The following is a 16,719-nucleotide window of genomic DNA, read 5'->3' on the forward strand; positions in this document are numbered from 1 at the left end:
ATGAATTGATTTAAATTCCACTCCACAAATTGAGAGGCCCAACCAGAATTATTCACGGCAAGAATAAAATTTTCCAAAGATTTTAGAAGGGTATTGTATATTCAGTGTCTATCGTGTCGATCAACTTATTTCTCTCAAAAGTAACACTGTTTTACGTTACTATCGTAATTTTTAATAGTCTGATTTTACCTACATTTGGAAAAAGTTCAAAATGAAATGTTGATTGCGGATCTTAAGAGAGGATTGCTGTACACATAATTGAAATTATTTAATTCCTTAAGAAAGTACTGCGAATTTATTTTGTTGTTTTAGATATTATAGTCAATTAAAGGTTCTTCTACGAACAAGAAAGTCAAGGTTATAATGTTACTTACAAGGTATGCGTATTTCTGAAATTTTGTTTCCTACCGTGTTATAGTTGAACAATGGAAAATCTTGTTACACACAATACAAAATATAAACTTTTTCTGAGATAATATACAAAAAATTCAGTGGAATAGGATATTATTAATCATTTCAGTAAAGTTCACAGATACAGGGATCGATTAAAAACAAAAACAATATATGAAAAATGTTGTTTAATAATGTTATTTGCATTTTCGACAAAATCATTTCATTCGGTAGGTATATAATCATGTTACTTATTGTGCAAGATGCACATATCATAATTGTAACTAAAATTATGGTCGCTTTATTCTACTCCTTATTTTATAACACGAAGATGAAACTGACTGTGAACATATAATAGAAGAATAATATATATATATATAGAGGAAGAAATCTAGTAAGTGCTAATAGTAGTTAATTATTAATTTAGACATGTAATTTTATTTGCATATTCGATAGGGTGATTTAAATAGTACAAAATTAATAATATATGTGGGTTATTTTTACTATTATCTGCATTCTTGCTTAGTCCAAATTCAATGTCAGAACATAATGACTATGCTACCATATTTCCCACAGCTGACGTGGAAGCATTATTTTGCCGACGTTATCATTGTGAATGACTACATGCACGTTTTAACGGTCCTAAAATTTAAAATAATCGGAGTGTAGATAATATACAATTACGGAATACACATACAAGTACATATAAATAACTATGTCAGCTTTATAGAAATACATAATATTCTGAAGTGTTTCATATTCATTTCCTACAACCCATCTGCTGTTGAGACACATGGCTTCTTCCTCCTTATTTGCGTCATGCAAAAGATTTTTTGAATTTTTACCGATATGTTATACCATGTGGAATTGTACCTATTTCAATTCGGTCAAACGTTTCATTTCAGATTAGTATGATAACTTGCATATGATTGTCACACTAAATACGACACTAAACACGTACTATTGTTTCATTAAGTCATCGTAATAGTCTGGAAGCACTGTTCAGGTAAACTGAGCACAGACAAACGGAACTGATTGGCTCCACAAAATACAGCACCTTTAAGAGCATCTATTGGTGTATCAAGATTGACGACTGTCTGAAACATAAGGGTCTTGATTAAAGTTGATATTACTATAATTCATGTACATATGTATGCTGGTATCCTGCGATAAGTAATTTTATTGAACTGGGTTAGCGTTGTTATGAGCTAAACATTGTCAAAAATGGTGAAAATCGTAGTTTTTCATAACTTTCGGCCTATAACTGTAATCAATCTAAACATTGTTACATCTTTCGATGCCTATGACTTGTTTCTATATGAATCGGTTTCGCTGAATTTTGTAGCATGTACATAATTGTCATAAATCTACAAGACGTATTCTTTAAGTTTTCATTACAGGTTCAAATCAAAAAATTACATTTACAAGTACGGAACATTGAAGTAAATTATAACTAAGTATAAAGTGACCTTTGCTATTTTTTCGAAACTTTCTCACACATCATCCAGTAAACTACTGTCTCTATCGTCTTAAAACAAAAACTCAAGTTGCTTGGTCCAACTTTTAAAAAGTTAGTCAATTTCGTGAATAACTTTATACACTAATCTTATTTCCATACAATTGGGACATTTCATTGCCTTGCAGGACTATTTTTTCTAGAACGGATAATTCATTATTTAATTACAACTACTGCCACTCTTTCGACACGAAATCGAACATCTTGTTAAACTACAATATATAAAATAGCATGTCTTTTTAACATTTCGTTGTTGCCTGAAATCTTCTTTGTATGATAAATAATTGACGTACGTCCTTTCTATACTTATGTATATTTGATAATTTAACGAATACTGGGCATACAAGCAGCTACATTCAGTAGACATTCAAGCACGGCGTCCACATTGAGCGTACAGATTCCCGCATATAGTTGTAATAACTAACGATTCGTATTCCGATTTTTTATCAATCTTACCTGATTATTTAATTTATTACGTGTAATTCACTCTACAGTTTCTTCATTTTATCTGTAACATCTTTTTAAAAAATATTCTTCTCCTTACAGATGGCAGGAGTATGCTTGTGTATTAATCACCACGACAATTGCGCTAGTATTTCCGGAATTCTTGCTTTTGACACAATAGTAGTGTCACTAATTGTAAGTACTTCATGAGTACTTCATGGTACTAGATTTCGAAAATATCACGATACCGTTTTACGTTTCCCTGAAATACTAAATATAATACATTTGCGAGCCATTTTAAATATTGTAATCGCGATGTAAATATTATCTCGTTGTAGCTTTGCCTTATTGTCCATGAGACCAGGTTTTTAGAATAGCGCCATGGTAGTTAATGAAACCATATGCAAGCGTAACACTGTATGTAACTATTTAATGGTCGTAAAGTATATAAATGTACCTATTTATTTCCAGAACTGGCGGACAGTATCTGGTAAACAGTTGTACTAAATACTCGGCATTACATGAAGTATGAAATTGCAATCATTAAATATGGCTGCGAATCATTTTGTTTACTGGACAGGTATGTATTATTTTTAAAGCAGGTTCAAAGTACGGTAAAAACCGTATAGTAGGTAAAAATAACACGAACGCCATTGTCGTGCCACCTGTCGATTTCCTTGAAAGATCAAGATCTGTAGTTGTTCTGAAATATTAATTACGCATTGCACTGCTTACGCGTTCGCTGATAAATATGTAATTGCTCACTGAAGTCGTTCGAATTTCTACCAGAGCCATTATGTTTTCGTTTGCAGTGTTTTCCGATATAACTGTGCAAAGATGTTTTTTATGTGATGCAAAAAATAAAAAAACAATTATTACGTGCTTGATTAATTGAGTACTTGTATCATATCTGTTTACCTTCATGACGTTAATAAACGATACACACATTGTATCTGGCGATATTTAGAAATATCCAGCATTGTAATTTTTGGGAAGGTTTACAGTATCACTTGCGAATTAAAGTATATGTACTAATCATCGTGATTTATTAACACTACTTGTACGTTCGATATAATGACAAAGTATTATGTCAGTTTTTGTACCATCTTCGTGCTTACTCAGTCCAAGTATAAAATGCAACGGATATAGAGGTAACGGCGAACTTCATCCTTTCAATGACATTATCATCGTAATGTACGACATGCAGGTTTTGAAGGTCTTACAATGAAAAGGATTGTAAATAACGGTTGATATAATACAACAATTACAATCTACTTATGCTGTGTTACATACAGTTCCAAAGTTCTCAATATTCATTTGGTACAATCCACACGCAGTTAATGTACATGGCCGTCTAGTTCTTATTTGCATCATGTAGAGCATTCTTTGAACTTTTACTGGTGCTCCATACCATGTAGAATTGTATCTGTTTCGATGTCAGTAAAACATTACTTTCTATGATTAATAACATTACAGTAGAATCTTGATTATCCGATCTAACCATGGTATGCGCTGTCCGGTTAATCGAATTGCTCTGTTTGAACATAAGAAATCAGTTCCTACTCTTACTTTTCAGTCTTTCATATATAGGACCATCCACAAATTTTCATTAATCTGTGATCTGATATTCGAGATTCTACCGCACTTACGTTTTGAAAACAAACAAACAAACACCTACAGTTGTTTCGTTAGCTCGGTGCAATGATCTATAAGTATTTGTCCGGGTAAACTGAGCATAAACAAATGAAACTGATTAGCACCGCATAGCACAGCGCTTCTAATTGATTCTCCCGGTCTATCTAAGTTAATTACTGTCTGCAAATATAAAACAATTGATTAGGTTAATGATTTTTAAAGTTTTGGTAGGTTTTCACTGTATGAATATCTTTACTTGAACAGCTGTTGTGGTTATACCAATCATATTTAGTCCAATTTGAATCATATAGCTAAGTCGATTGTTTTCATCTAATATATCATAAAAGCTAAAAATGCAATGACCAAAAATGATTAATGCCATTCAATAACAATTTGGAAGTTTATTATCCCTTATCATTATTTATTAAATACCAACTGTATGGCTTTATTGTGCATGATCACGCAATTTTTGACCTGTTTGTATGTGTAACGTTCCGACATAGCTTCATTAGTGAATGAATTTAGGTGCTTTGTATTTTTCTGGATTTGGTGCCTGGATATGTAACGAGAATTAAAAGAAATTATCATAATGTCTATTGATATATACAGTGGCTGACAAAAGTATATATGTTGTTTCATGTATACATCTACAACATATGTTTTATGAAATGTTTTGAAATTTTATTAATACTAATGCAACACATCTGTCATTATTGTATTAGTAAATTTTCAAACCACTCTAAAATTGTATATCAATATATATAAACGTATATAAATGGATATAAAAGCTATAAAACATTTAGTAACAAAGAAGTAAAAGATTAGTATTTGGATGTTCAAGTACTTTCGTGACCCACTGTAATAAATATCTCCACAATCTGATCATCTGTAATTTTATAATTATGTTGCAACGTATTAACAATTTTTAAGCGGTAATATATATACATAATTATATGTAATATAATTGTATCGATTAAATCATATTCACCCACATACTATAAATAGTCCACTATTGTGGTGAACTATAAGCATCAATAAAGAATCTACGGTAACTATGATTATCGAAACTACTACTGACGTCCAAGATAACTGTAAATACACGTAGAAAAAATAGTTATCGCTGTCAAAAAACACGTAATTAACATTAAGTAGTTGTTGTCGTGGTCGAGTTTCGTTTAGTGGAAGAACGATATCCAACATAGGAGGAAGCAGTGGAACAAGTAAAAAAAGTACCATACATATTAATAAAGTATCTGAAAAGATTAGAATTGATCATTTATGTATGAATATAAAGTAGTACGAAACCGTTTTTACGTGTACTAGAAGTAAGCCAATTAAAAAATTAAGACATGATAACTTACTTCGATACAATTTTGCCATTTTGCTGCCTCGTATGGTGACTTCTTCCAGAATGTACAAATCTTGGCTTAATTTCAGCTGCTGCCATTCTTTCGTTATAGAATCGAACAATTTTCTAAACTAGAACATAACACATATTGTCATAGCTTTATAACATGCTTTCTTCCGAAAAGATTGTTCAATAGTAATAAATTTGCGTACATTATCTCTGTTGAGATGAACATTCAATATTTTAACGATACTGGTCAAAAGTGCACCTAAATGTGGCAAACACTCGAGCACCATGTCCAGATTCTTGGTGTATAATGATCCGTACAATACGATTGACTAATGAATTATAAGTTTCAGTTGCTTAATGACATTATTTGACTATTTAATTTATTACGCAGAATTCAATCAATTACCACATTTTAACTATAGTACTATTTCTATAACTTGTATCCCTGATATGTTTACTTTACCATTGGAATAAGTCCGCTTGTCATACTAATCACCATTATAATTACAATGATCAATCCATGTTTTTGGTGTGGATCTAGGCCCAAAAATCTTAAATACTTCTTGATCGTGTTATAATAAGGAATGTCATATATATTAGGATACTGTTCCCCGGTATTCTGAAATACTAAATATTTCGAAAATTGAATAAAATTATTTGAGTGATTTATATTTGAGTAAAATTATCGATATAGAATGTTTACAGAAATATAATTCAGATATTGTTAATACTATTAGAAAACGAAACGATAGATATTTTGATCACAGTATAATATAAATATATTGCGTCTCTTCATCTTACCGTCCATGTTTCCAAATTTCAAAACAACAACTTGTAAAGAAACGAAACGCACGGAACCACAAACTCAATAAAACTGTCATGCCGTGCCGAATGCATGAAGCGATTCTTTATAGATCCTAAGTATCAAGTGGTAGTAAATTGATTCGGTAAAGTGTAAAGAAACTTAATGACAGTATTTTCATATTATTTCATTTATTGTATCGAGGCAAAACTGTTTGATTGCTGGTGTTATTGTATTAGCAGTTTATACGGTAGTTACATATGTACATACCTATAAGAAAATGACGTAATCGTTCTTTTAAGGGACAGCCAATTTCAGTTAGGATTCACATCATAAAATATCGATCATCTCTTTCTAAAACTGTCGCTTGTTGCACGATTCGATGAAAGACAAAAAATTGGTCCCCTATTATTGAAGAACATAGATACCTCAAAGATAAATGTTGAGATATAGACAGAGGAGAGATTACGAATATGAGATAGGGTAGAAATATGAGAAAACAAAATTGTATTCTGTACATAGTACTTACAGTTACAGTTACAGTACAGTTCTGACAGTTTTGATAATGTCGATCGATATGAATTTTGTACATCACGCGTTATGAGGACCTGAACACTTTCTCCTAGCAACCATTGCCGATAGTTGTCGTTCTTTTATTTAATGTACATTTAACGTTCCAGCCGCAGTAGGAAGTGTCTTCGCATCCTTATTGAAGTGAAATTTACGTTGGTTTATTTTGTGATTTTGAATCAAAATAAAAAAGGGAAGTTATACTATGATAATCGAGATCTAGTAAATCAATGAAGATGTGAAGTGTTTATGGTTTTGATTATGACATAATAAGAAAAAGTAAAATGACGAATTGGCAGAAGTGTGAAAAATATTGTATTGCTATATAACCGTCTATATAGTTTATACAGTAAATAATCAAATGGATGTCAATCTGTCCTTTAAATGCCACGAATACAGTTAGATAAAAAAATAGAAAAATTTAAGAAATGATTATTTCGAAAAGAATATGATACAAGCTATGAAAGCTGTTTAACTAAAGAAATTTGACTACATTAGTCCAGTGAAAGCATTATAACGTGTGGCGATAGACTGCAAGATATTACTGCTGAGAATATATGCATCTTGCATAGAGTTAGCAAAGAATTTGCACTATACTATACTACTACCATAATGTTTAATAGTTCAATTTTACCTTCATTTGGAAAAAGTTCAAAAGCCCAAAAAAAGATCTGGAGTTCTATAAGATCCATAAGAGATCTATGTTTATACAGCACATTTGACATAAAATTTCCCAAACTTCTTCGTATGTTTTTTCTATTTTTGTCTCTTCTGAAACTCTCTACACTAAAAAATAAAATAGATATTCCATATTCATACCTCTCTCTAAATATTTTAATATTGTAGATGTCTGTATGCTCGTAGTTGCAAATCTCATACTTTGCATAAATAACACTGATTGTCATTTTACGTAGCGTGTATTGCTGAAATTCACAAGTTTAAAATGTTTGTTCTTTCACAAAAAATGATCTTGCTAAGTTTCATTTTCCCAATTTATTTTGGGCTTATGAGCATTAAATTTGAAATTATAAAAACTGACAAACATGAAATCATGATACAAGTATCGTTATGTATTTTACTTAGAAAATACTATTAGTGTTTTGTGCTATTTTATTGAAATTAATGAAAGAACAAAGTAAAAAGACAAGACAATATTGTTCTCATGCTTAAACAGTAATACCGAAATAAGCGCTTTGTTTATGTGTATGTTTATTTATTGTACCATACATTGATTTACACCTTTTTATTATATATATCTAACTAGCTACTATGTAGATACGCATTGCCATATTCGTATCAATAGATGATCATTGTTCGGTATTCTTTTACATCAAAAACAGGATTGACAGGATGAACTTCTTCCGAGAACGAATTAGTCTTTCAATGATAGGAGCACCATGAAGTATGATACGCATGTCTTAAATGTCTTAAGATATGAAAAAATGTCAATTACTATTTCGTTACTTACATTATGACGAAAAATGATTATACCCGTTTTATACTATCATGTACGTACTATTCCAAAATTCTCTATGTTCATTTCGTATATCCCTCCTGCTGTCAACTTACATGGTTTACTAGATCTCATTTGCATCATGTAAAGTACTCTTTGAACATTTATTGGCATGTTGTACCACATTGAGCGGTATCTATTAGATATAAGATTAATACAGATGTTATACCGAACTGATGATTTTTCGAATGTTTACAACATATTTGTTAACATACATATCATTAGTCAATTCGAAACTATAATCCGTGATTACTTGTCCAGGTAGGGTAATAATAAGCAAATGGAATTGTTGGCCCACAAGAAACAGTCCAATTCTGAGAGCTTCCTCGGGTCGATGCAGATTTATAACTGCCTAATTAAAAAGTATCGATATAGTTTAATATTTGATTCATTAATATTTTCTATAATTGCAAAATAATTCTTACTTGTACGGCTGTTATGGTCATACCGATCATAGTCAATAAAATTTGGAAAAAGAAACTCCTGCGGCTGCTGTCATCTAACATCTCGAATAATCTTAAAATACAACCAAAGAAAAAGTCAACCGTAATCTGTAAACTCTTTTGCTACTTATTCTATTATAACTTCTTTATTATAACGTTAATTATAACTTTATCGTTACTAACTGGAGGGCATTCTTATGCATGGTCAAGCATTGTCTAAACCGTTCAGTGTAAGTTTCATTTATACGAACACCAGTAGATCCAGTTGCTGTTACAATGTTCTGTCTATATCATTGATAAGAATCTGAATAAAGGAAGTCCATTTTTCTTTATATTAAAAGAAGCTAGATAAATTGAATTCAAGATAGAAGTAATTTCGAAAAAATGTTATTTTTATTATTTTTCACAAATACCGTAGCGAACAAAGGAAATCTCATGATATCGTTTCTTGCAGCAGGTGATTTTATGTAGAAACGTTTCTAAAATATTATTATATACTTACCCACATATAGCAAATATAGCACAATCGTGATGAACGATCTGTATATACAATGAATCGATAGTGACTGCAATCATCACTGTTATGAATGAACACCAAAGTGAATGAAAATATATAGGATAAAAGTACCGATTTTCATCTAGAAAGTATGTCAGTCTGAACATTTGATGTCTTTGGCGAGTTTCATTGAGCGGTATGATGATATCTAAGAATGCAGGGTATAACGGAATGACTATAAATCCTGACATACATGACAACACAAAAGCTGAAAATATCAGGAACTTGTCATTCGTATAGAGATTATTAAAAATGTTAATATATAAAAACATATTCAATGTATAAAATTTATCGAAAGATAAACTGCAACAGTTACTTCTATATATTTCACCAATCTTATTTCCTTGCTTAGTAATTTCCTCAAGAATACGTGTTTGACTCTTATCGTTTAATAATTTCCAGTCTTTCTTTATAACATCGAACATCTTTTCAAACTAGAAAATAATTGTATTTAGTGATTTTCATTTTTACCACAGAATTCGTTTTCATAAATTTGTATACATTTTTCTTGTAAATTTCATGATTTAGCAATTTTATTAAGACAGCTGATACCGAAGCCACTACAGGCATGCCTTCCAACATCCCTCCCAGATCTTTTTCGTACAATGACGTAAAAATTTGTGCAAACTGTTGAGTAAAATCTCCAATTATATTGCATCCAATATCCTTTCATCAATTTCATGTATCCAATATTCACAATATTTTTTTAATAACATAAGTATTTTTAACGTATTTAATTCATCTATAATATTCTTACTTACTGCTGGAAAATAGAATGTCAATAGACTGCCTGTCATCACGGTTACATTAAATTTGCTGCTCCATCGCGATTGATTTGGAAACTGTCCCAAGAAGAGTAGATACTTTTTAAATACTTTGTAATAAGAAATATCAAATACAGTGCTTGTGCGTCTTTCATTTTTCTGAAACACTAAATAATATATATACACATATAGTTGATATAACATTAATGTTATTAGTGAACGAAATTGTAAATATTTTAATCGTGAAAGATGTATATTGTATCTCTTTCTCTTACTGCCAATGTCCACAAAATTTCTGGAGTAATATTATGGAAACGTAGTGTAGTACGAACGTTTCAACAATACTGCTGAAGACGAAGTATGAATCTACTTTTTAGAGATCTGGAATAAAAAAACATTTTGTTAGTCAGATAAGATATGGATATCTTTTACATTCAGTGACATCATGTTATTTTCATTATTACAGGTAGAGTATGTGTACATTAAAATTTATGAGATAGTCTATAAGAAAATGATGTACTTATCTTCCTTTTTTTCAATCTGTTTGTTGAATGACTCCGCGATAAACGGAAAATTGATCGTTAGAGACTTCTGAATCGTTAAACAAAAATTATTATAGGATTTCATTTATACAATGTCTATTTGGACGATTTAAAACGACATTGTAGTTGAAACGATATTGTCCGATGAGGTGAACTCCTTTCGTTTGAATTCTCTTATTCAAATTCCGATTATTTGAAAATAGTAGCGAGAATCAAAATCTTTACCGTATGTATCGTTTGTTTCTCCATATATTTAGCATCTTAGTAGCAAGTCTGTAAAAATCTTAGTGCAAGTTTCATGCTTTGCATAAATGCCGTTGCGTTCATTTTACATGTTATCGATGAATTTAACATATTTAAAATATTTCTTTGATTTTTTCTGAAATATGTCATACTATCGTACATGCACAGTATTTAACTAACAATTTTGGGAAAAGAAATAACTTAACTTGTCAAAGTAATTTATCTCGATTAACATATATTAACATATATTAAGCATTAATACTGTTATTCAGATTATCTTCATATTAATGTTATCCTTTACTATTCATCAGAAAAGAAAAGAAAATACGACTCTTACGAATTTTTCAGCGACATTACAGTGTGGGCTCTACGTAAATAACATAATTGCTTTTTTAAAAAGAGTGTTTATTAAAGTTATCGAAGTGCTTTTTAAGACTCTATAACAAGAATTGTCGTCTTCTTTTACGACTATACTTATAGAGTACCTAAGCTAAAGGAAAGGCATGCAATAACGTTTTTCTGTGAGTTCTATCGTGATAAGTTCGGCTGTGTGTTTTTAAGGGTTTACTAAGCAAAGGATAAGGAAGCATCAAAAACATTGATTTCTAATAATCTAGAGTCAACTAACTAACTTACACTCTGTATAGAAAGGCTCTATTCGAGAACAACGTTTTTAGAAAATGTATGATTAAAACAGTATGTGACATCTTATCATAAGACGAGGAATAATTGAATATCTAAAATTAAGTGTTAATTATAAAATTCTTACTATTCGAGGATTCAGCTATCGAAAACGTACAATAACAGTAGTGATTTTTATACACACTAATTCTCCAATATTTAAAGATCTTTTTCATATGTAAATTCAAGGTGAAATATGACGAAGACCAGACAGATGAGTGTTATGCTATGTTCAAGCCAAAGCATTCTATGGCAATTGTTTGTAGTGGACAAAGAAATCAATTAGGTATGGTGGACAAAATTTGTCCAATTTTTTCGGACAATCATCGATTTCAGTGAGATGAAGTATTAAAGACGGCGATTAGACCGTTTCATGGAATATTCAGTGACAGATTGACTTCCTAGTAATTGAAAATATTTGAATTCATAAGAACAGATACTGTGTATTACGAACAGTTTGAGCTTTCCATTTTTTAAATAATACTGAGTCACTTCGACCAATGCCAGGTTTTTTATTTGTGCAATATAGAGGTTCTTCACTTGCCTGCTTCCCATCATTCTTTTGTGCAGTGTGTTTGTTCAGAGAAACCGCATGACGCTATAGGTAGAAATACATTATATCGCATCACGTGAAATCACATACTATCACATAGCGTATTGCATATAAATAGCATGACGCGATAGTAATTTGTTCCCAATAGATTTAAAACAATGAGAATGTGTCGGATTACACTTTTCGAATGTTATGTGAAGTCACGTGCTATGACGTGATAGTAATGTTTTTCCTACACTTTCTACCTTAAGTAGTCAACCATAGCGTCTTAACAGATGAAACGTGCGACATATTTGTTAAAACGGTACGATGGTGGGAACGATGTTTATCACCCGAGAGACAATTTTGGACAGCGTTGACTTAAGTTAGGGTCAAACCATCTGTTCTTGTATCATGTTTGAGTCGTAGACCACAGGTCGGGTAATATCAATGTGTTCATCGGCGGTGTTTCGCTTATATTGTAGTTTGATTTATATTATCCGTTCAAGTATGCAACGTTACGGAACGATTCGATTCAGACAGAAGCAAGGTAGTACTTATACCACCAGTTCACGCTTGGCCAGAACAGGCGACAGACGTAGAAAGAACGGTGCAATATCTTTCATTACGAGGTGTTAGTAGCCGCAGGGTACAGGCTTTGCGTCGCATGAAACCAAGTTAAATAGTCGCGCTCGCTTTAATATTCTTAATCGAAATAATTGTACGTGCTCATATTTATTTCATCGCCGCTGTTAAGTTACATCAAGTTCAGTTTAGTGGAATTTGTTAAGTTTAATTTAATTTAGTTTTTACAATAAACTTTCTTACTGTGTTATGCTTGTCTTGCTTGTTTTCGTGCTTTCGTTCTTAGTTTAAATCCTTTCTTTTGGTGTCATGTTAAAGTTTTAAACACTATTTAAACATCGTTTCGTTCTAAATACTGTGCCTTTACACGCTAAGATATAGCTATGAACGTGAAATACAAAATGTCATCTACATTTGATGATATTGAAGTGATAAAAATTTATTTAAAAAGAGAAACAATATTGTTCAAGCAATAATATCAAAGAAGAAATGAGGTATATAGAGATTTTATTTACGTGTGCTTATAATTATTGTACCTCGATGCTAGTATAGTATTCTATATAAACACTATTTCATTGTACGTCTACATACACATTTAATATTAATAACACCATAAAAAGTATAATAGATACACATTACCACATCAATACAAATGGTTAGCTTCCGGAGAATCTTATAAATTGAACAGACGGAACAAAGCGAATTCACTTTGAAAACGAATCAGTCACCCAAGGATAAGAGAACCGTAAAATACGATACGCATGTTTTAAATGTCTTAAAATAAAAAATATTATTATATCATTATTTAAAGTACAACAAAATAATTACAAACTTAACACTGCAAGTACGTACCGTTCCAAAATTCTCTATATTCATTTCGTATATTCCTCCTGCTGTCAACTTACATGGTTTACTAGATCTCATTTGCATCATGTAAAGTACTCTTTGAACATTTATTGGCATGTTGTACCACATTGAGCGGTATCTATTAGATATAAGATTAATACAGATGTTATACCGAACTGATGATTTTTCGAATGTTTACAACATATTTGTTAACATACATATCGTTAGTCAACTCGAAACTATGGTCGGAGATCACTTGCCCAGGTAGAGTAATAATAAGCAAGTGGAATTGTTGAGCTACAAGAAACAGACCAATTCTAAGAGCTTCTTCAGGTTGATGCAGATTCATAGCGGCCTAATTAAACGGTATTAATAGGTTTCAGTGTTTGGTTTATTAATATTTTCTATAATTGCAAAATAATTCTTACTTGTACGGCTGTTACGGTCATGCCGATCATAGTCAATAAAATTTGAAAAAAGTAACTCCTACGGCTGCTGTCATCTAGCATCTCGAATAATCTTAAAATACAACCAAAGAAAAAGTCAACTTTTATTATAACTTTTTAATTATATCGTTATATAACTATAATTCTATCGTTACTAACTGGAGGGCATCGTTATGCATAGCCAAGCACTGCCTAAGCCATTCAATGTAAGTTTCATTTGTGTCAACATCAGTAGATTTTCGTGCTGTCACGAGGGCCTGCCTACATCATTGTCAAATATCTCAGTGAAACTGTAAGACTGTTACGTCCTGTCTGATTTTGATGATTTTTGAATATGTTATAAAGCTCAACATTTTAAGCAACTCTTTCATTTACGTGTAACAGTCAGTGGGTCATAATTTCCAAGATGTTAGCAAAAATCCAACGATATCACTATAGTGAATTCTGCCTATAATTGTACGTCCGTAACAGTGAACATGTTACTATTGGTTGCTAATTATGTAGCGGACTTGTACAATAACTCTGTTATTAATAATAATAATTAATAATAACTTGTATAATAACTGTATACCCGAGGTTGCAAAAGGTGCCTGTTGTATACGTATAACTTATAGCTTGATTTAAAAGTGAATATCATACACGTATTAGTTTAGGTTTTAGTTAAAGTTACACGCTAGTTACATATAAAAGAAAGAGTTGTCCAATTTGCTGAGTTTTATAACATATTAAAAAATCATCTAAATCGACGAGGACGTAACGGTTTTACAGATTCACCAGTACCTCAATAGAAAATATCATTTTTATTATTTTTCATAAATACTGTAGCGAATGAAGGAAATCACTAGATATCCTTTCGCTATATGTATACTTGTACATATTATTATATACTTACCCACATATGGCAAATAAAGCGCTATCGTGATGAACAATTTGTATGTATAATGAATCGATAGTGACTGCAATCATCGTTATTATGAATGCACACCAAAGTGAATGAAAATATATAGGATAAAAGTACTGATCGTTATCTAGAAAATATGTTACTCTAAACATTTGTTCTCGATGGCGAGTTTCATTGAGCGGTGAGATGATATCCAAGATCACAGGGGACAATGGAATAATTATAAATCCTGACATACATGATAACATAAAAGCTGAAAATAATATTAATAATTTACCATTTGTATAAAAATTATGAAAAATGTTGGTATATAGAAACACAATCAATATGTAAAATTTATCAAAAAATAAGCCACAACAGTTCCTTCTATATATTTCACCAAGCTTCTTTCCTTCCTTAGTAATTTCCTTAAGAATATGCGCTTCGCTCTTATTGCTTAACAATTCCCAGTCTTTTTTTATGATATCGAACATCTTTTCGAACTAGAAAATAGTTACATTTTATACTCTTTATTTTCATTATAGGATTTTTTTTATAAATTTATATATATTTTCCTTGTAAATTACATGATTTAGCAATTTTATTAAGACAGCTGTTAACGTAGTTATTACAGGTATGGCTTCCAAGAAACTTGCCACATCTTTTGCATATAATGACGTATAAATTTGTACAAACTGTTAAGTAAAATCTCTAATTATGTTGTATCCAATATCTTTTCATCAATTTCATGTAACTAGTTTTCACAATATTTATTTAACAACATAAATATTTTTCACATGTTTAACATATCTATAATAATTTTACTTACACCTGGATAGTGTAATGTCAATAGACTGCCTATCATCACGGTTAGATTAAATTTCTTACTCCAGCGCGATTGATTTGGAAACTGTCCCAAGAATAGTAGATATTTTTTAAATACTTTGTAAGAAGAAATATCAAATACAGTGCTTGTGCGTCTTTCATTCTTCGGTTTTGTAATGATCTTCAGTTTACATTGTACAAACATACATATAAACAATAGCATTAAACAATATATATATATATATATATATATTTGATATAACAATATAGTATCTATAGAAAGACATGGAAAATATTTTAATCGTGATATGTGTGTATTGCATATTCTTCCTTTTAAAGCCCTCGCGCATTAGCGACAATTTTATCGTTTACGAAAAGAACATTTTTGTATGAAATATAGGCGTATACGTATTTGACGACGCGACTAGGGAACGACTTATTTTTTCCTTTCGTTCATATATAAAAAAAAAATTCAATATCTGCTTCTGTTAATAATGCCACAGGGACATAACCGGGTACTTGATAAAGGTCAAGTGGCAAAAAGAACCTTGTATACCGCTGAAAATCTTAATTAGACCGTACGGAATCAGAAAATGAGAGGCCGTCTTTGAAAAAGCTATTTAGGATATAGAAAATCAAGATTGTTTGGAAATGTGCAAATATTTATCCTATAGGTGTGGCTAATATCGGGTACCTATTAAAAACACATAAAATATGATATAATTGTATCATCTTTATTTTTATTATTACAAAACGGTGAAATTGTAGAAACACTACCTACCCTCAAATTTTGATGATTTTTGGATGTGTTGTAGAAATCGATATTCTAAACAACTCTTTCCTATACGTAGAAAGGATGCATTTGCTTAGTTTCCGAGATATTCGCGAAAAAACTGACATTGAAAACCATTAAAATCGGAGGTAGGCAGCTTTTCGACAAAAGTAATAAGGAAAGCTTGTAAAGGAAAGTTATTTTATATAATTTTGACAAATATTGTTTTATATCAGTTTATAGTAACTTATTTTAGCTTACATTAACTTCTTTCAATTATTTAGAAATTCTTTTTTCGTATGATATTTTTCCGAATCCGAACAATTTCTTGAATGAATACTGAAACGCATTTACATTATAGATAGAAAGCAAGTATA

The 16,719-nt window shown here is 30.9% G+C and overlaps 3 protein-coding genes across 3 annotated transcripts; all 3 read right to left on the reverse strand.

Annotated features, from left to right (window-relative positions):
• Positions 1 to 3,317: 3,317 nt before the first annotated feature.
• On the reverse strand, positions 3,318 to 6,912 carry LOC139994367 (uncharacterized). The gene is made up of 10 exons (XM_072016931.1): positions 6,144 to 6,912; positions 5,806 to 5,969; positions 5,546 to 5,671; positions 5,347 to 5,464; positions 4,974 to 5,238; positions 4,422 to 4,538; positions 4,242 to 4,332; positions 4,029 to 4,165; positions 3,644 to 3,776; positions 3,318 to 3,568 (listed from the first exon to the last, which is right to left on the reverse strand). Exons 1-10 carry the CDS (start codon positions 6,148 to 6,150, stop codon positions 3,515 to 3,517), a joined length of 1,212 nt encoding a protein of 403 aa, XP_071873032.1. The 5' UTR covers positions 6,151 to 6,912; the 3' UTR covers positions 3,318 to 3,514.
• Positions 6,913 to 7,883: 971 nt separating this feature from the next.
• LOC139994364 (odorant receptor 9a-like) lies at positions 7,884 to 10,484 on the reverse strand. The gene is made up of 9 exons (XM_072016925.1): positions 9,988 to 10,484; positions 9,728 to 9,853; positions 9,543 to 9,660; positions 9,173 to 9,434; positions 8,854 to 8,955; positions 8,653 to 8,743; positions 8,443 to 8,579; positions 8,231 to 8,363; positions 7,884 to 8,140 (listed from the first exon to the last, which is right to left on the reverse strand). Exons 1-9 carry the CDS (start codon positions 10,192 to 10,194, stop codon positions 8,087 to 8,089), a joined length of 1,230 nt encoding a protein of 409 aa, XP_071873026.1. The 5' UTR covers positions 10,195 to 10,484; the 3' UTR covers positions 7,884 to 8,086.
• Positions 10,485 to 13,171: 2,687 nt separating this feature from the next.
• On the reverse strand, positions 13,172 to 15,775 carry LOC139994426 (uncharacterized). The gene is made up of 8 exons (XM_072017039.1): positions 15,575 to 15,775; positions 15,300 to 15,440; positions 14,758 to 15,248; positions 14,025 to 14,126; positions 13,848 to 13,938; positions 13,638 to 13,774; positions 13,426 to 13,558; positions 13,172 to 13,347 (listed from the first exon to the last, which is right to left on the reverse strand). Exons 1-8 carry the CDS (start codon positions 15,773 to 15,775, stop codon positions 13,294 to 13,296), a joined length of 1,350 nt encoding a protein of 449 aa, XP_071873140.1. The 3' UTR covers positions 13,172 to 13,293.
• Between the last annotated feature and the right edge of the window lie 944 nt (positions 15,776 to 16,719).

This window comes from Bombus fervidus, chromosome 14 (genome assembly GCF_041682495.2).
Source record: "Bombus fervidus isolate BK054 chromosome 14, iyBomFerv1, whole genome shotgun sequence".
NCBI classification, from domain to species: domain Eukaryota; kingdom Metazoa; phylum Arthropoda; class Insecta; order Hymenoptera; family Apidae; genus Bombus; species Bombus fervidus.

Excerpts from the sequence above, each read along its gene's own strand:
- LOC139994367 (XM_072016931.1), bottom strand. Across the intron at positions 5,465-5,545 it reads TTCATCTCAACAGAGATAAT|TTTAGAAAATTGTTCGATTC; the intron begins GTACGCAAATTT and ends GTTATGTTCTAG. Across the intron at positions 5,239-5,346 it reads AATGGCAAAATTGTATCGAA|ATACTTTATTAATATGTATG; the intron begins GTAAGTTATCAT and ends TAATCTTTTCAG.
- LOC139994364 (XM_072016925.1), bottom strand. The coding sequence starts at position 10,194 with ATGTTATATCAACTATATGTGTATATATATTATTTAGTGTTTCAGAAA. Across the intron at positions 8,956-9,172 it reads GCTATATTTGCTATATGTGG|ACAGAACATTGTAACAGCAA; the intron begins GTAAGTATATAA and ends TCAATGATATAG. Across the intron at positions 8,744-8,853 it reads ATGCATAAGAATGCCCTCCA|ATTATTCGAGATGTTAGATG; the intron begins GTTAGTAACGAT and ends TTGTATTTTAAG.
- LOC139994426 (XM_072017039.1), bottom strand. The coding sequence starts at position 15,775 with ATGTTTGTACAATGTAAACTGAAGATCATTACAAAACCGAAGAATGAA. Across the intron at positions 15,441-15,574 it reads TGACATTACACTATCCAGGT|TTTGTACAAATTTATACGTC; the intron begins GTAAGTAAAATT and ends TTTACTTAACAG. Across the intron at positions 13,348-13,425 it reads ATATAGAGAATTTTGGAACG|ACATTTAAAACATGCGTATC; the intron begins GTACGTACTTGC and ends TTTTATTTTAAG.